Here is a 20,650-nt window from a genome sequence, read left to right on the forward strand (position 1 = left end):
CGAGAGCTAACGGGGCCGTTAAAGTGAGGAAGAATCACCGCAGCTGTAAGTAAGGCTGTGTGGATTGTATGAGAAGCTACAAAGCTGATAAAGTGACTTTTTCTGAGTGCTACTTCGTGCTAACTTGCTATGCTAAAGGAGGCTAAAGTTGCTACTAAATAGCCACAGAGACTGTGATATTGTGATCAAACATTGCTACAAGACGCCGCTAACAGGACTGTAAAGTGTGTGCAACAAGGCTTCCAGCCATAACAGCCGGTAAAAGACGCAACGTTTGTGTGCCGTTCCGGACGAATTGTTCGTTCGGACGGATCTTTCGAACTGAGCCGTTCATTTGGACGAACGATTCTTTTTGCGAATCGAACCGAATCGAACGATTCTTTTTGCGGATCAAACGATTCTTTTTGCTGTTAAAGTGATTCTAGTGATTCCTGAGTGGGAAACAAAATGGCGGATGACAAGTCAGTCATAGAGAGCCTAAAGCAGAAGCGTTCAAATGCACAACGGAACTTTACAACACGGATAAACCGCCTTAGTGTCAGTGCTGGCCGTTTACGTGAAGTTGACCTCTCACAAGAGTTAACAAGATTGAGAGACGATTACGATAAACTCCTTGATGCCAGTAATGAATACATCGAAGCACTGGAGCAGATGGATCCAACAGGCGACGACAGTGAATCACAGGACGCTCTAACAAGGAGAGACGCTAGTGAGCAAAAGTTCTTTGAAGGTGAAACCATGGTTATGGAGATACTGTGGTCAAAGTATGCAGCGCCAGACATAGATGCTCTTGTCGCACAGTTCCAGTCGGCTTTTGGTCGGGCTGAGGCACTCTGGAAAGACAAAGTAGTGCCATGGACACAGCAAGGGGTTGAAAGTGGTAAACTGGATAGAAAACTCCATGAGCTCAGAAACACTGTGTATACCTGGAGAGACTATCGACCACATGGAAAAGATAAATGGACACTCTTTCTGTCATTGAAAGAGGACAAGGAGCAACTGATGGACGAGTGGACATGCCGACGGGACACAGAGGAAATGAAGAGGCGCAGTACAGACCATAACAACGGCGAGGAAGAGGATGAAGATGTTGGGGGTGATAACGCGGTCGGTGTTAGCGACAGTCTTACAGCCGTTGATGACATCACTGTTACCCTACCAGTAACCCTTGCTACCGCTACCCCACCTGATAACACCCAGCCTGCTGTTGTTACCTCGCCCAGTGACGGGCAGGGAACTGTAAGCCCTCCTCCGTTCATTTCCACTGACAGAGCAAGCATCATTACCAGCGCTCCTCAAGTCGTCACGATCAGTAATCCCCCACCAAGCAGCTACGCAGCACCTGCCATACTCAGCACTCCCCAACGGTCGTTTCAGCCCAACCTGCAATCAGGACAATTGGACAGTGGACTCAGTGTTGGTTTTGCTCTACCTCCAACCCTCTCTAGCACGCCACAACTGCTGAGCACTCACGTAGCTCCACCCGCCGATCTCAGCATGGGGCAAGGGAGCGACGGGCCACATAGCGGTTCTGGTGCGTACGCCGGAGGAGATAACAGCTACCAGTGGGCGCGACCTAAAATAAGACTCACACCCATTAGCTTGCCTAAGTTCTCCGGGGATAGGAGGGACTATTGGCGTTGGAAGACTGAATGGGAGAGTATCCAGGCACAAGCGGAACCTTCAGGATCACGTGAATGTAAGAAACTTCATTTGCTAGACAGCATAGATGAGACTGTAAAAAGTGAACTCAGACTGTTGCGTTGCAGAGATGCAAACGATATCTTTAGAGAACTAGAGAACCATTATGGTGACAAAGCGCAAACAGCCGAAGAGATCGTGATGGAGCTACAGTCCCGGCCTGCTGTTAAGAACCACCAGCCACGTGAGACGTTGGAGTTAATCTTAGCAGTGGAGAGGGCAGCATTGGATCTCACGGACCTGGGATGTGTAGACGCCTTGCAGAACCAACTGGTAATTAGGTCTCTAGAAAGCAAACTCCCTGATGTCATGAAAAGAGAGTGGTTGATGTGTGTACGAAACCCCGGTAACAATGTCCATCCAGGAAACCGTTTCGACAGGCTCTTACTGTTCCTGGAGGACCAAAAGTCGTTACTCGTGAGGTTGGGACAGCTGCTACCCAGCAAGCCATGGTCGGCTAACGCTCCTGAAAGACCAAGCTACCGGGAGAAACCAAGTGACAGAAGGAGGGAAAAGAAGTCGTTCACAAAGACTACAGCGAGTGAAATTAAGAGAGATTCCCCGCTGTTACCATGTGCTGTGTGTGGTGATGAAGAACATGGAGGAAAACTGTTTCGCTGTAAAGTTTTCAGGAAAGCCACCGTTCCAGAGAAGAAAGCACATGTGAAAAAGGCAAGAGCATGCACAAAGTGTCTGGATGTTCACAGAGTTGACGGCACCTGTACTCCAAAGTTCCTCTGTCGCAAGGAAGAGTGTAGGAAAGGTGACACTCCAGCGGACCACCACTACTTCCTCTGCACTAAAGCACCAACGAGGAGGGATGCTGCTAAGAGGGAGAACAAAGCAGAGGAAAAGAAGGGACATCATGGTCCAACAGAGGAGCAAGAGGCTGTGTTCGCCGAGTTAGGACTGACTCCCCACCAGCTGGAAGCTGTCCGCAGAGCCTGTACAAACAGGGCGACGTCAAGAGTGTCTACTGGCAAGGATCTGATAGAACAGAGCGGCTTAAAGGAGCATCCAGTTCTCATGATGCTCGTACCTGTCACAACGAAGAGAGGAGACAGTCTTGGAGCCTTGGTCGATCTCGCCTCAGACACTAATTACATCACACATCAAGCTGCGGAGAGACTCGGACTGACCGGTGTACCGATCACGCTTGTTGTGTATGGTGTTGGCACGATGAATGTGAAAGTTGACACAAAAAGGTATCTTGTGACAATAAAGGTGTGGACTTCACGAGGGACCTTAAAGCTCCATGAGATGATCTGCTACGGGATGGAGAACATCGCCAAAGTGGATCGAGTGGTGACATCAGAGCGGTTGGAGCAGTTCTTCCCGGGGGTGAAGCCAGGAGAACTGTCCCGTCCAGAGAAGATAGATCTACTGATCAGTACTCGAGAAGGCAGATTAGCCCCACAAAGACTGCAAAGAGCTGGTGACCTGGTGCTATGGGATGGTCCTCTGGGCAAAACCGTGAGTGGTGTGCATCCAGATCTTTTCGAAGAAGCTGAGGTAACCACCTGGCGCTCAAAGACGCATTTCGCTCACTCCATGAAGACAGTAGCCATTAAGGTTGAAGAACACTTTGCGGGAAAGACAGAAAACCACCAGGAACAAGAAAGCTGCCTGGAAGTTCGGACGACAGCAGCTTGCAATAAGGAGGTTCTTGAGTGGCTAAAGTGGGATAGCATCGGAGCTGCCTGCAACCCCGCCTGCGGAGGGTGTCGCTGTGGCAAGTGCCCACCGGGAGGAAAGGAGATGTCGCTGGCCGACGAGAAGGAGTTGGAGATAATACGAGCAGGCCTGACCTACCGGGAAAGTGACGCTCACAGCAACAAGCCGCACTGGGATGCGAAGTATCCTTGGAAGGAAGACCCAGCCTCTCTTCCCAACAACCGAAAGGCTGTGGAAGCAACGTTCTTGAGGGCCGAGAAGCGGCTCATGAAAGACCCCATGTGGAAGGAGGCCTACATGAGGCAAGTCCACGAGATGGTGGGGAGGGGAGCTGCTGTTAAGCTCACCAAGGACGTAATGGACGGCTGGAAAGGTGCCGTGTGGTGGGTGAGCCATCTAACCGCACCAAACCCCCACTCAGTGACTACACCAGTGCGCCTCGTCTGGAATAGCAGCCAAGAGTACAGAGGGGTGAGTATGAACAGCATCTTACACAAAGGCCCAGACGTTCTTAATCCCATCAGGGCGGTGCTTCTCAGGTTCCGGGAAGGAGAGCACGCAGCCATCGGAGACATCACCAAGATGTACAATTCCGTATGGCTGGAGGAACAAGAGGTCCATGTGCATCGATTCTTGTGGAGAGACTCACCAACAGATGAGATTGAGGACTACGCTGTCGTGAGAGTGAACATGGGAGACAAACCGGCGGGGTGCATCGCGCAGGTAGCCATGCGAGAGACTGCCAAGTTACCCCAGTTCTCTGACATGGAGGAGGAAAGAAGAGTCATCGAGGAAGACTCCTACGTCGATGACCTCCTCACGTCTCACAATGACCCACAGTGTCTAGACAAGATCCTAGAGGGAGTGGAGAAGATACTGAGAGCAGGAGGCTTCTACCTTAAACCCTGGGTCCGGTCCGGTTATAGTGGGAGGCAGGAGGAGACAGAGTCCAAGCCGCTGACTCTAGTATTGCCCAACCAGCTAAGGGAAGAGGATAACAAAGCCTTAGGGGTTGGCTACCTCGTGCAAGAGGACAGACTCTTCGTGATGGTCTCCATTAACTTCTCCAGAAGGAAGAAGAAGATGAGAACAGAGGTTGACCTCACAGAAGAAGAAGTGGGAGTAAAGACACCAAACCCACTGACTCGCCGTGTCCTACTGAGCCAGATCGCTGGTCTGTACGACCCAATCGGTCTAGCGTCACCTGTGAAACAAAAAGGAGTGATTCTTGTGAGAAGAGCCTTCCAGGAAGCTGGCAAGCTCACAAAGGACACCTGGGATGAACCTCTTTCTGACGAGCTCCGAGGGAAAGCAATCGAACTGTTTAAGGAGTACGCTCGTCTGAGCAGCATCAGGTTCCTCCGAAGTCTCACGCCCTCCGGCTGGAGGGGTAAGCCTTGGGGCATCACGTTTTCTGACGGGAGCTGTGAGTCCTATGGTGCTGTACTGTACTTGCGATGGGAGACGTCAGATGGTGTGGTCGTCAGGCTCGTGGAGTCGAAAGCCAAGTTAACTCCGCTCGATCAGAAAGGTGACGCGGTCAAGGCTGAGGTCTGTGGGGCTGTATTTGCCACACGCCTAAAAGGGTACGTGTTGAAGCATGGGCGACTGGACGTGGAGAAGTGGTTTCACTTCATTGACAGTCAGACGGTGCTAGGAGCTATCCAGAGGGAGAGCTACGGATTCCAGACATTCTTCGCGAACCGAATCGGAGAGATTCAGAAAGCTGGGCCCGTAACTGACTGGTGGTGGATCCCAGGAGAAGTCAACATCGCTGATCTAGTCACAAGGGGATGCTCTCCTGAACAGTTGGATGAAAACTCTGTGTGGCAGAAGGGTCCTAGTTTCCTGTCTTGTCCGGTCGAAGATTGGCCCATGAAGTCCGCTTCAGAAGTGGCAGCTAACGCCAGAGAGATGGTAGTTAAACTCCAGAGAAAAGCGTTTTCGGCAGTCCTCACCAGAGCTCAAGCGAAGGAGCTGTTGAATGCTGACGGACCTGGTGGTGAGGTTCCAGTGGTCACAGGTGAAGCTAGCAAGTCTCCAGAGTCCTCAAGTGATGGAGTGAAATTGACCTCAGATGAGGCCAAGCAAGCAGAGGTGCTGTGGGGAGCCTTGCTCATAGCCCAAGTGGATCCAACAAGGTACAGTTCTCTCGCTAAACTCTGTGGAGTAGTCGGTTATGTTCGTAGAGCTGTGAAGAAGTGGTTGGCCTGCATTGGGAGAACCCCTATAACATCAAAGTGGGAGGCGGTGCTGACAGTGCAAGAACTCGAAACTGCTTTCCTAGACCTGTGCCTAGCTGCCCAGAAGGGAGTTACATTTCCTGTATCGACAATAGAGAGGCTCGTTGTCAGAAGAGATGAAGCTTCAGGGCTCCTGCGATGCTATGGCAGAGTCCAGACCATTGCGCAGGGAGAGACCGGTGTGCCCCTGGTTCCCTACAAAGCGTGGATTAGTACCCTTCTCACCCGAGAGGCCCATGAAGCTAACCACGAAGGTGTTGCTGGGACACTCCTCCGGGTGAGGTCTAAAGCATGGGTTGTGCAGGGACCGAGGATCGCCAGAAATGTTATTGACGCCTGTATGCACTGTCGAAGGACCAAAGCGAGGATATGCAGACAGGTGATGAGTGAGCTTCCCCTCGAACGAACCAAACCAGCGGCACCCTTTGAGTTTACGACACTTGACCTCTTTGGCCCCTACTTTGTCAGAGACACCGTGAAACGACGGACAAAGATGAAAGTCTGGGGTGTGGTGTTCAGCTGTATGGCTTCGAGGGCAGTGCATGCCGACATTGTGGAAGACTTGTCGACAGAAGGATTCCTGAAAGCGTACCATCGCTTCACGGCTCTCAGAGGTCACCCAAGAAAGCTTTGGTCGGATCAAGGGACTAACTTTGTGGGCGCCAAGCCGGTATTGCAGGACCTTTATGAGTTTCTTGGTAGTATCGATATGGATCGTGTCCAGAAGAAAGCAGCAGCTGCAGGAACTGACTGGACGTGGGTGTTTCATCCAGCAGACTCTCCCCACCGAAATGGAGCTGCAGAAGCGGCAGTCCATGTGCTCAAGAGAGCGTTAAGCAGCGTTGGCGAAGAAGGTAACCTAACAACGTTGGAGTTCCAGACCCTGCTCTATCTGGCAGCTAACCTGTCAAACGAGAGACCAATTGGAGCTAAGGCCCAAGTACAAGACGAAACTGTGGAAGTCATAACTCCCAACACACTTCTGCTTGGGCGCGCAGGACCCAGCGGGGACACGCGAGGGTTCGAGTATCCTACTTACCCTGTCGTACGTTTGAGAGCGGTCCAGATCGAGGTCGACAAGTTCTGGAAGCGGTGGAGTCAACTGGCGGGTCCAGGTCTCTTCGTCCGCCAGAAGTGGCACGCGCCTGCCAGAAACGTCGCAGCAGGAGACCTGGTGTGGTTAGCTGACCAGAATGCGCTGAGGGGCCGGTTCAGGCTGGGTCGAGTACTGGAGGCCTGCCCTGACGCGAAGGGTGTAGTACGAGATGCAAAGGTGAGGACATGCCAAAGCTGCCCAGTTACCAGCGGACAGTCTAAGAGAAGCCAAAGTGTGGAGAACTTCCCATCCACCATCCTCCACAGGGACGTTAGGAGGCTGGTGGTTCTATTACCAGTGGAGGAACAAGTGTAAGGTCCCCGCCACATGGTGTGTTTCGGTTATGGATCCCCTCCATGTGGTGTGTTTCGGTAAAGGATCAAGACCCCCCCTCCACCATCCTCCACATGGACATTAGGAGGCTGGTGGGGTGTTTCGGTGAAGGATGTGACAATGTCGTCAAGGACATAGCATGTTGTTTATGGACATTAAAGTACCTTGAACTTACAGTTCAGTTAATATTGACATGTAATTCATATCTAAGAATGTATCATTATGTGCATGATTATATAGGTAAAGTTCATAATTAAAAGTTTACTTGTTTGAGCTAGTTATAGTGGCCTACTTGGATTCAAGAATCAGTAGACCAAGTGGGAGGTGTAGAACTTTCCAGCAGCCGTTGCTGTTAATTCATTGTCATGCGTGATACGTGTTAAGTGCACTCCCAGACCGCGTGCGTAGGAGCATGCGCAGTGTGCCACAAGGCACAGTCCTTTTTTTTTCTACCTCATTTGTGAGTTATTGTCAGGACCGGTACGCCTTGTCGGTGAGTAATGTTCAATGCAACTGTGAACTAGAAATCATTTAATATGAATACCTGTATAATGTTTACAGTACATTTTGTGTTTGTGTTTACATTTTAGGTTTACAACCTAGTCAACATACTAGTCGAAACAGTCGAAACTAGTCTACTAGTCGAGAAGCTAACCCACGGTGTAAAGTTAACTGTAGCAGGCAGGCTAACCATCGGATACTGTGTGTGAAATAAATAAAAGAAGAAAGAAAAGAGACTCGAGTTGTTTCCGCCGTACTGTCCTGGCTATACCCTTCCAGAGGGGAGTTTACTAGAGAAGAGATAGCTCGGTAAAAATCTGGACAGACAGCTAATACTGTACTTTGTGGATGAGAGGGCGAAAAGGAAAAAAAAAAAAAAAAGGTGGAGTCGGGCTGTCTGTCAGCACAGAGGAGGACAAGATGATGGGCTGAGTCACAGAGGAGTGTTTGTGTGTGTTTGTGTCTCTTTTTGTGGTGTGTGTGAGATAATAAATGTTTTTTTTTTTAGCCCCTCATGCATCCAGTGCGGGTGGCCTGGATCGATGCTGTCAGGCAGCTTCGTGTCGTTTTGGATCTCTCACACGCACACATGCACACACATGCACACACAGTTGATTGTTTTAGCTTATTAGTTAATGTCTGAGTTCATATTTATTTGTCTGCCATGGCTCACTTGATGATGTCATCAGTTCAGATATTGCTGGTTATGACTTGATGTTATTTAGGGAGATCAGGTGGCTGAGGCTCACTTACGGAAAGTCCAATATTAAAGGGATAGTTCACCCCAAATTCAAATTTCACTCATTATCTACTCACCCTCATATCGACTAAGAGCTGGGAGAATTCGTGCCTTCTTGGAGTTACGGGGGGGGTCCGTGCAGCAGTATTTGTCCATATAATGGTTGTGAATGGATACCACTTTTCTTCGTCCAAAAAGACACACCAAAAAACATCCAAATACCTCCATAGTGCTCGTCTGTAATGTCCCTCTTGTATTGAAGCCCCGACATGAGAAATTGTTCCGCCGGGATTTGCACTGACACAGGAAGAGCAGTGAACTGAGACACTGGGAGCTTCCGCAACAAACAAGGTTAAAATATAGACTTATTTAATTTTTTTCAGAACAATTTCTCATGTCGGGGCTTCAATACAAGAGGGACATTACAGATGAGCAGTATGGAGGTATTTGGATGTTTTTTGGTGTGTCTTTTTGGACGAAGAAAAGTGGTATCCATTCACAACCATTATATGGACAAACACTGCTGCGCGGACCCCCCCGTAACTCCGAGAAGGCACAGAGGACTCACAGTTCTCACAGTTCTTAGTTGACATCAGGGTGAGTAGATAATGAGTGAAATTTGAATTTTGGGTGAACTATCCCTTTAAGAAGCAGCAGTCTTCACTTGCTGTCGGTTCAGCGATCCTCTCTGACTAATTTGTGCGAAGTGAAGTGGGTTTGGGGGGAACAGCTCTCCTCTCATCTTCATCACAGCCAGTCTGAACGCAGCATCACATTTATTCTGTTATTCATTTAGCTGCTACCAGAGACCGAATCTGTGATCTTAAACATCTTCACACAGCGGCTCAGCTGGGGCGCCCGGCTTTATGAGATCTTTTCCTCCTCTCTACCCACAGAGCGAGTGGGAACAACGTCTTTTGTCTGAGCCAGAGAAGTCAGCAGGGCTTGTTGACTGGTCGGCTGGGGGGGTTTAACATCCCACATGTTTCTGAGGCAGAGGTGTGAAATAAAGGAGATTAGGGAGCGATGGACGGGAGTTTGACAGCAGACAGACACCCGGTTGTCTTCTCTTCTCATTTCCTCCCCCAAAAAATCCTGCAGCTGTAATGAAAGAGTGAAGCCTGGAGGCATCAACAAGCCTGTGTAGCCACACAGCCACAGGGAGGAGGACCTCCTCCTGCACACCTGTGCAGCTGTGCAGAGTCAAATACAGGTTTGGAGGATGTTTACTTCCTTTGCAGTCCAAACCTTTCTCAACCATTATTGTTATCATCATTATTTATTTTTTCTCCCCTTCAGGGTTATTGGTTTCCAAGATGGTGTTTGTCATGATCGCCTGCAGTTGCTTAGCTGCTGTTGACAGCTTTAATGAATGAATCATCTTCTACTATATAACAATTTCCACTGATATAGTTTGTAGCATCTTCTTTTCTAATTCTTTTATTACTCCAGTAAATCTCAGCTCAGTTCCATCATATTTTCAGTCGTATAGTAAATCAGTTTTACTTCTGCCTGACTTCTTTTGCTCTCCACTTGTAGATTTGTGTCTTGAGGTGAAGAGTTTAATGAGACTAATGCCTGCCAAACTGAAGTCACACTCTCCACCTTAGGCTGTTAATCCCTGTGCGGATTGACTGTCAGCAATGCTGTAGATTATATTCACAGAAAGGTGCATTATGCAGTGAAAGATGGCACCCTAACATGGCAACAGTGTGACTGCTGCCTGCTTTATCTACAGAGCACATAAACAGTAACGTTGTTGTTTAATATTTCCCGGAATTGGTGGGATGTTTATTATTCGGAGGTGATAACTAATGAGGTACATCGCCGTGGTGATTCTTAATTTGTCTGTGGTGAGAGCACAATAGCTGCGTGTCACTTGACATGATGAGGTGATGGGATTGCGATGAACTCCATTTGGCCAAACGTTGATTATTTCCCGTCCTCCTGTCTTCTCTCATCAGGGGTTTTCTTGTTTATTAAAATGCATTATGGACCTTTCAGATCCCGTCACCTCTGTCCTTTAATGAGACACGTCTGGAGAATAAACCGCTGTGTCCCCACACCGCGAGAATAACACACGTTGATCATCGATCATCGTCACGGAGGTGGCAGATTGTTGTTGGTCAGAAACCTCATCAGCCGTCTTACATGATGTCTGCTGTGTGCTCTTGTGCGTGCACTGGTGGGTCCATAATAAACTGTGTTTTAAAATGTATTCCCCTACAGATTACTGATTACATGTCCTAAAATGGAATCTGTAATGTATTTCAATATACTCAAGTAAAGTAATGTAATCTGAATACTTTCTGGATTACTTTTAGATCACTTCAAAATTGCCTGCCTAGCGCCTTTAACTTGCTTTGAATGATCTTACACATAAACTTATTGGCTACTGTGGCTCCTTTAAACTAAAGCATTAATAAGTATGTGTTTGAATTTGTCAAACCACATTTAAATTTGTTAAGGAGATGTATGTATGTGTTTTCATGTAGTCCCGGTGTGGCCCGTGTGTGTGGGCCTTTGTGTTTATCTGTGCCTTTCTACAGTATGTCTTGGGCCTTTCTGTATTGCACTATGTTGTGTATTCTTTGGCATCTGTATTTTATTGTGTTTTGTATTGTGAGTGTCAGGACTACAGATGAAAATTAGCCTGAGCTAAATCTGGTACAACCATCTTTTCATTGTTTTTTTTCAATTGACTAATGGTAATGTACACTGTCCTGTTTCAATTAACTAAATAAACTAAACTAAATTGATCATCCAGCAATATTTAAATGTTTTTTTTTAAATAGCCAATCACATTACATTAGTAGACCTAGGCTATATTAAAACTAAGCAGCTTTCTCTGCTCTACAGTCCAGACTACAGCCCCTCAACCTCTTATACTTATGCAGAATACCTTCAAAAAAATACACCATTTAAAATAGGTTTTGTTTGTGAGTGTAGGGCAAGAAACATGATGATATTTTTAAAATAAAGTAATGATGACAGGAGCCACTGTAAAATCTGTAGGCTAACTAAAACCACTAAAACTGTACTTAAACTCACATCTCTGCTGAAGTCGGTGTCATTTTGGAAACAGCGTGACGTTGCTGTTAAACCATGCTCATTATAAACATCATGACAGTCCAGGATCCTTTTAAAAACGTGAAGTTTTTTTTTTTTTTTTAAAGAAAGTAATTGTATTCAGATTACACCAATTTAAACTGTAACTATAACAGAATACAGTTACTCATATTTAGTATTTTAAATACGTAACACCATTACGTGTAATCCGTTACTCCCCAACCCTGATAATAGGTGATCTGCCAGTGCAGCGGCTGGTTTGAGCTCAGCTTTCCTGCTTCTTCTCCTCCCGTCCTCTTTAGATTTCCCCTGTGGCATTAAGGATGTACGGAGGCCCCTAAGGGTCAGCTGAGGAAAGAAAGAAAAAAAAAAGAGCCATGTGTAAATCTGTCCTCTTGGTTTGACCCAAGGGGGGGCTCTCCCTAAGGATGTGATAACGAGACCCAAAGTGAGCATGGTGGGAAGCAGAGAACCCAGAGAACCGCGCGTTCCGGCGAGGAGGAGTAACACTCGGCAGATTTTGCCTGAGGAAGATGTGAGCGCTGGATCGGCTCCTGCTTCTTTAGCCCAAACTGAGTCCTCCTCATTTTCATCTCTCCTGTGGTGTTTGCATCAGTAGCTTCTGTTCACAAGGACTCATCTGACAGTTCAGACACCCCTCACTGTGTTTGTGGCAGTAAATACATGTTGTCTTACTCTGCGCAGTCAGTGGCACTGTAAATTCAGGCAAGAGTCAAAAATACAATTGACTCCCCTGCAGAAGGCTGGCTGGCTGCGTTCTGTCGGGAGGAGCCTTCAGAGTTACGCTGGTTACACTCGATGTATTAAGTGCTTGATGGTTTAAGTTGTATGAATCCTTCAAACACAATCTGCTTTTCTCTGTGTGTGTGCGTTTTTCAGGTAAGAACATCCTGCTCTGAATCTGTGTATGTGGGGAACAGAGAGAGAGAGAGGGTGGGGGGAGTGAGCTGTGAGTGCTGCGTTCTGACATCATCTCTTGACCTGGTCTGATTTCTTTTTTTATTATTTCCACTAGTTTATGGATGTATTTAAGCATTATGCATAATAGATATAGAAGATATAGATAGACTTTTATGGTACGATAATGACAATAAATGTCTATAGACTTTTATTGTCATTATCTATCTATCTATCTATCTATCTATCTATCTATCTATCTATCTATCTATCTATCTATCTATCTATACATCTATACATCTATACATCTATACATCTATACATCTATCTATTAGAGCTGGGCAGGATGACCTAAAATTCATATCACGGTATAGATCAAATCACTTCACCGTAACGATATATATCGCAGTATAAATTTAAGTGTAAAAATTATAATGGACGTGTTTCTAAATGGGTTTTGTAGTCTCTTAGCAATGCTACATTGATTTAAAAAAAAAAAAAAAAAACAATAATGTAATTTTTTGAGCATTTATTGTGCAGAAAGCAGACCTCCAATGCCATAAATGGTAAAATAAATTGCTCGTGCTACATCTATCTATCTATCTATCTATCTATCTATCTATCTATCTATCTATCTATCTATCTATCTATCTATCTATCTATCTATCTATCTATCTATCTATCTATCTATCTATCTATCTATCTATCTATCTATCTATCTATCTATCTATCTATCTATCTATCTATCTATCCATCTATCTATCATAGCAGTAAACTAACTGCTTACTGCTGGATGTTTCCTGGATGTTCTGGCACTACACTGATAAAACTGAACTGAATTGGTCTCAGGACTAAAAGGGACAGTGCAGCTTAACATCCAGCCAGTCACAGTGCAGCTCCATTGTGTGTGTCATCATTGTATACGGCAGCGTTGCCATGTTAAAGACTGTTTTGTATGCTGAGTCAAATCACCGAGGACTGACCTCCAGCATTTAAATCTACAGTCCAGAGATAAGTGTGTCACATGCAGCTCCATCATCTCTCAGTAGTTGTCAGAGCGCTTTGAATAGCTTTCTGTCGCAATGATATAATACACGCTGTTTTAAGAGGCAAACACCGGCGCCTCGCCTCAGCTGAAGTTCCTGAACATGCCGTTGTGTGCTTGAGTGATAAAATCCTAATTCCTGCTCTTCAGTCTTGAGCCAAACATTTTACATTTCTATTACCGACACAGTGGCTGCCTCTCCCGAGCTGATCACACACACACACACACACACACACACGGATGGAGCCCTGAGGTTTAGAGTTTCTTCCTCTCACTGCATTTCCTCTCTCTTTCTCTTTCGTCATGGGTGTCCATCAGCCACCATCACAGCTCCCTCTTGATTTCAGTCCAATGAGAAACAGGCTTTAGAATTAGATCGGGGCTCCATTGATTGATCTGTAATTAGACAGTGAAGGGACTCTGATGTACAGAACTTGTTTGTCTGCTATGTCTCACATGGATTTCATCTTTGCTGTCTCATATTCCCCCGATGTGCTGTTGTTGCTTGTGCCTGACGTCCGGCTCTCTCTCTGTCTGTCTGCGTGCCGCTGCTTCACAGAGTGTAGCCTATGGGGTTTCAGGGCTGAATGGTCGCATGGATGTGAGAGAACAGTCGGCTCCTAAATATACGACCCGCTGACATCACAGAGGTTCGGGGAGTGCAGGGTGGGTGAACCCCTTCACCTCGGAGCGTGCACGCTCTCCGCAGCTTCCTTATCTGTTTTTCAAGTGAGTGCTGTCATAGCTGTCAATCATCGTGACAACAGAGAAAGTTCATCCAGCTGAGGTGAAGGGGGACAGAAGGAGTGGAGCTGTGACGTTGCCATGGTGATGAATTCATATGTTACCTCGGCCCACTATTATTCTTGTTTGTCATCTGGACGGTTTGGGGATTGGTATGCGTGTAGAACAGTGATGTGCTTTATTGTTGGTCATTAGCACGTTACATAATATAAACATGTTTTCTTCATCGACAGCCGCCATCGGGACAAGCTGTTAAAGCAAATGGACATCAATTAGGACGACACTGAAGTGGAGGCAGTGTCTGTCTGTACATCTGATCTCAGAACAGTGTTCTGTCCCATAGTGGATCTGATGCATTCATCATATTCAGTAACTGCCCTCCTGTGGTAACTGTTAGCCAATGTCTTTGGAAGCTAGCTCGACCACCAACTCTTCTATTAGTAGTTTCTGTATTTTTTTTAAAGGGATAGTTCAACATTTTGGCAAATTGGCCCATTGCCATAATCCCTATGGTCATAGCAGTTGGTTTGTTACCTTTATTTGTCGGTGCAAGCTATTTTTAGAATGGCAGAGCAGAGCGGCGAGCTGCTCAGAGCTACGCTACAGAGGCTCATGGGATTTCTTGGTTTCCCTCATCAAACTCATCAAATACGCAATTCGACAACTCCAAAACGCTCTGGTGGACAAGTTGTGACCTGCACATTCACCACGCTATGAGATAATAACACAACGTTCAGTGTTTCCCCCAGAAAATGTGTTAGTTAAGGTGGTGTCTGTCCTGTCGGGGGGGGGTAGCGCGGAGATCTGTTGACGGGGGGGGGGGGGGGTAGCGCGGAGATCTGTTGGGGGGGGGGGGGTAGGGGGGGGGGCGGCGGCGGCGGCGAATATCGCTACATTTTTTTTTTTAAGATGTTACTTTAGGCGGCAGCTCTTTGTTGTTAAGGCGGCCGCCTTAACAGGAAAGCGCTGCGGGAAGCCCTGACGTTACCAGACAGAGTTGTTTTCGAGGTAAATGCAGAGACTGCTTGCTGAAAAACTGCCACCGATGGGAACACGCATCAGCAGTTTTGCATGAATTTACCTCGAAAACAACATTCTGTCATTATCTCATACTGTAGCGTGGTGAATGTGCAGCTCACAACTTGTTCACCAGAGTGTTTTGGAGTTGTTGGATTGTGTATTTGTTGAGTTTGATGAGGGAAACCAAGAAATCCCATGAGCCTCCGTAGCGTAGCTCTGAGCAGCTCACGGCTCTGCTCCGCCGTTCTAAAAATAGCTTGCACCGACAATTAAAGGTAACAAACCAACTGCTATGACTATAGGGATTATGGCAATGGGCCAATTTGCCAAAATGTTGAACTATCCCTTTAAGTTTATTAAATTTAATGCTACTTTATTTAGAGGTTTGTGTGATAATTCTAGGCTTGATTATAATAGTAAACATGTGCTTGTCAAGCTAATCTAGTATGAAATCGTTAACCGTTAATAGCTCGCTTTGAACAACGCCACAAAGACATTATGAATTGACCCTCAGCTGCTCTGTTTTGTTCCCAACACTGACATCATCCATGTAAAAACCTGTATCAGTGAACCGCTAGAATATTTCATGTTGCTCCTTCACAGCTGTTGTCTTCGAACATGAAAAGCCAGAACAGGAGTGAACCTTGTTCAAGATGAAAATAGACGTTTGAGTCTTTGATCCCTCTTATTTTTGTAGCATTGCTCACATCAAACAGGCACAGTGTCGATGAAGAGGTGTAAAGTACTGCTCCCTGCCAGTCTTTTTTTCCAAATCAGAAGCAGTGTTTTAATCTGCATCTTTGATTTAGAAATATCGAATTCAAGAGGTAAAACTGTGCCATATTCCACCATTAGAATACCAATGTAAACATGACTTGAGCTTTATTATGAGCTAGTATTATGTGTATGTGTGACACACCAGTGCACATTGGCATGGATGCCATATCACCAAATCCCTACTGTTGCTGTTTATTGCTTTCTGTTACATTCTGCCCTTTTCTGCTTATGATTTCTCTTTAACACACAATCCCCCTCAAATCATGGTTCATTATTGATTACACTTGCCGTAGCGCCTCTCGCTGTGCGCATTATGTTGATGTCACAGCTCAGTGATGTATGACTGGCCTGTTATGTTCTGTGGGGATGTGTTGCTCCCAGCAGAATCTGTAGCATGTTGCTCGGTTTAATTTAGAAACATTCACAGAGAGCAGAGCGTCATCAGTCAAACGGGACTCGGGAGCCCATCGCCGTCTCCGTTTATTTTCTGAACACAAACTGGAAATTCATTTTTATAGTAAATAATTGAATGTTTTAATGAACGGCAAATTCCGACTGAATGCTGCGCAGCTGAATGACCGACAGAAACGACATTAATTAGATGCTGTTTAGCTCAATAACATAATGAATTAGTCCCTCAGTGAGAGAAAGAGGGAGAGAGAGATAGAGAGAAGCCCAATTTCCGGCCTTTTCTCTCACATGTGGACGATGAGAAAACAAACTAATAGGGGTCAGACGGTCCAGACAGTGGTGGGTTTGTTCTCTGAACTAAAGCACTGTGCTGATGCTGTTGTTAGCGGTGACACACTCATCAGTTTATCTAATGTGTTGTGAAAGTCATCAGTGTAATATTAGAGCAGTGTCAGTGGCGGTCAGAGCGGCTATTTGCTAACATGATGTATCGCCGCTAACCGCAGTGATGCCGTTGTGTTGCACAGTAATGGATCCACTGTGCCATATAATGAACGGAGCGACTTCTCAATATCAGTTGAATGACGACGGCGTTTCTGCTTTTCGCTGCAGCCGAGGATCTTTAATTGGTTTGGTCCGTGTTTTTTTTTGTTTTTTTTGCTGCATTGGAAGGACTTTTGGTCTCCGTAGTCTCTTCTTAAACAGGTCGTCATATCAATTCCCGGCCAACAACCTGAGTCTCATCTGTCCGTTTCTGCAGCCTTCACGCTGTCAGCGCTCTCACACATACTTCCACCCATGAGGGCATTCAGCTGTCTAACACTTAGTGAATGAGTGACAGTTAGGAAATATACTGTAATCATAATATTAGCTGTCAGTCCGCTGACTGACTTACTGTTCAACCCCTGCACTGCACAACTGCTCTCTCCCTCCTCTCACCGATGAACGGATTCGACTACCTCATTTACCCTGCATGAGAGGGACGGATTAGAAAGGCACAGTCATTATCACTTCTCCGGCAGAGGCCTGTTTTTATTGGAAATAAATGAATAAGAAATAAACACAACAATAGCAGGGGCAGCTCTTAACTGCACATCAGGTAAATTAGCTCTTACAGTTGATCTCCTCACACTTCACTTCCATAATGATACACTTGGTCCTCGTACCTGCGGCGTGTGCTCCTACACACTTCACACATCACACCTCCTCACTTGGGCTTTAGCTCTGGGAATACAGCAGCTAAATTAGTGCTATAAATTAATATCAAACGCAGCTTTTACCCAGCCTGCACGGCCTCCCAGCTCCAGCGCTCTAACCAACTCGTCATTGTTAATGTGTCTCCTGCTAACAGCATTAGCACGGCTGACCACTGTGAGAACAACATGATTCATCTTAGAAGTGTTTTCTTCCCTAATTGAATGGGCTGTAGAGCCAAAACAAAATAACACTGGTGGAGAGCTGCTGTTTGCCTTTTACTAAAATGAGATTCTGTATCATGAAACACCATGCCCACTATGATGCGATCAACCGGTTTCTATTAATTTCTTGTCATGGTTTACTTCTCGCTGCAAGTCAGTTCCTTATAAACAGATGGTTGACACCCACTGAGTGGATGGAAAACCCTCTGGAGGTTTAGCTGAGCTCCTCCACCCACATGAAGCCACTAAACTTTAGGCCAACAGCTGTCGAAAGTTTTTCCAAGCAGAGATCTGTGGCTGCTGTATTGACTACAGTTGTCTCATGCTGGCGATATTGCCATGTGACAGTGAGAACTGCGTCTCCTGCTCGGGAAGATAACACAGTCAACAGTACGGTGGCCTGGAGGTGCAAACCAACATTACAAAATCCGAAACACTTGACTCGGCTTGAGACAAATTTACATTTTAGAAAACATTTTTACATATCATAAAACAAAATTACATCACCATAACACATATACAAGTCCTGAAACACATTTACCATGACCGTGGCAAATACACATGTCTACTGCCGGCGACGGCACTGATCGCTGTCCATCTTGGAACAACAACATTCCTTTTCCGGTTGATGTTATTCGTAAATTTGTCTTGGGACTTGTAATTGTGTCTCTGTGTTTGTAAAAGTGTTTTTTTTTCTTGTTAATTTGTTTTCTGAAATTAAAAATTGTTTCAGGTCTTGTAAATGTGTTATGATAATGTAATTTTGTTTTATGATATGTAAAAATGTTTTCTAAAATGTAAATTTGTCTCAAGCTTTGTAAAAGTGTTTCGGATTTTGTAATGTTGGTTTGCACCTCCAGGCCACCGTACAACAGAGTCAGTGTTGAAAAAACAGGATATTCAATTGAGAATGAGACTACATTTTCTATTAATGTCCTAATAGATTTCGATTAAAGCAACATCTCACTAGGGCTGGGTGATTAATCAATTTTATCAATTAATTTGAATTTGTAGTTTCGGTCAATTTGTTGTAATGAAAGTTGAGTGTATCTTCCACATCTGCCACTGACGCTCCCAGCTGGGCTCCTGTACTTCAGAATGGGCTCATCCTAGGCTTGTATTGTGCCAATTGGCAATTGGCGATTGAGAGGATGATCGACAATGTTCATTTGATGTTATAATACACACACACACACATGCCACTTTGCTACAGCTGTGCATAGTGTACAATGCCACACCCATTCTAATATTGTAATCAAGCTCCGATGGCGATCAAATCTTTAAATTTTGACCTCTGACAGCTCGTCTGTGTGAGCTGCAGCTGACCACCCTCCTCACAGGTAAGTTTGTCATCTGACCGTCTTTCACGCTGACAACTCTTTTACAAAGTTTGCAAATCAGCTGTGTGGTATGCATAGTGCATTGCATTGTGTCACTGAAAAGTCCAGCCTTCATCTCTTCTTCCCAGAAGGGAAAATCAAACAAAACAAAGTTAAAACTTGTTTTGAACAATTTCTTTGTCGTCTGCAGATTGATTTTAAGTAGTGTGAAAGAAAAATCAATTTAAATAGTAAATTGGATTTGTTGTGAAAAATCCATATTGTCCAGTCCTACATCTTACAATCTGGACCAAAGGACCAAAACCTGTTGTATAGATGAGGAGTTTCTCTTTCCGGAGACTTTGCTGTAAATAAATGATGGGAAATGATTATTACTGCTTTGAGGTTACTTAATGGTCAGCTCCGTGATCCCTCTTCATGCCTTTGATAGCAGTTTGTGTTATCTCAACACACACATTCTCAGACCACAAAAAGGTCAAGTTCACAGTGAAAGCAGCCTGTTGTTAGTTCATGCAGGAAGCGTGCTGAACAATGAAAGAGCACACTTCAGGTCCCGCTCATTTTATTTATTTTTATTTATTTCAAGATGACAACACAGAAAAGTCCTTCTTTTTACTTGGAGGATTTTGACAACTCTGTACGTGTGGCATTTGTTGACCTTTCGCCTGTATGGAGAATAGCTGACGTGGTCAATAGGTTATTTGTGCGTATTTGTATTTCACTGGCAGAGAAGGCACTGACTTTCTACACAGAGACTGACGTCCACACAGTTGCCAGTGAATTGATGTTCTCCTTGGCCTCTGTGGATCATCCACTCCCAACCTGTCTGTTTCTGTGGAATAAACCAAGCGTTTCCCTGAAATAGTGACGAAAAGTCAACCAAGTCTTATAGTTAGGGATCAAATAGTGATCACAAAGTACGAGTTATAAATAATAAGGGATATGGATTGTAATGACTTAAAGCAGAAGTAAGCAGAATGTTTGTGTTAATATAAATCTTAAATAGTTATATCTTCCGACAGCAATCACTTCTATAGAGTGTTTGGTCCGAAACACGGGTCTGTCAGTCACTCTGCTCTGCTGTAAGCCGAGGAGAAAACTTTCCTTGTATCCTACAACCTTTATCCAATGAGGAGAGAGAACGGCATAAAGGGGCGGTCCTCTCTGTGTGTGCAGCCAAGGGATGCGCGTGAATGTGGTGACGTAGGGACGAGGGCAGGGGCTGCTGACTTCATCGGCTGACAGGAAGTTAGCCAAAATGACCGGATCGCTTACTTCTGCTTTAACCATTGCAAAAATCGTAATTGTTGGTTGAGAATTAAAATTGTTGGACTAATTGACTGAATTTAAGCAAATCTTAAGTTTCCTTCAAGACTGTGAATGTTGATATTTTATATATGGCGATAGACATCTGGAAAACACTGTATTTTGGTCACATAATGACACAACTTAAAACCAACAGGAGATAAGCTATCAATTGCAAAATGAATCCATTCAACCAGATATCAGCATCTAACAACGTTGGTGTCCACCAGTGAACCTGAAGGGACTGTGTGTCTCGGCTGTAGGGCTCTCACATAAGCTTAAGGCACATTGATTGATAACTTAATAGTTTGCTGAC

General features: G+C 45.4%; 2 protein-coding genes across 3 annotated transcripts in view; both read left to right on the forward strand.

Moving 5' to 3' along the window:
- The window catches only part of lsamp (limbic system associated membrane protein), a 710,303-nt gene that overhangs the window by 230,003 nt on the left and 459,650 nt on the right, over positions 1–20,650 (forward strand). The gene's annotated exons all lie outside the window — the stretch shown is intronic.
- LOC146975665 (uncharacterized) lies at positions 448–7,029 on the forward strand. Its single transcript, XM_085794639.1, has one exon. It carries the CDS (start codon positions 448–450, stop codon positions 7,027–7,029), a length of 6,582 nt encoding a protein of 2,193 aa, XP_085650765.1.

The sequence above is a fragment of the Trachurus japonicus genome, chromosome 13 (genome assembly GCF_045865225.1).
Source record: "Trachurus japonicus isolate A0001 chromosome 13, Traja_1.0".
NCBI lineage: Eukaryota > Metazoa > Chordata > Actinopteri > Carangiformes > Carangidae > Trachurus > Trachurus japonicus.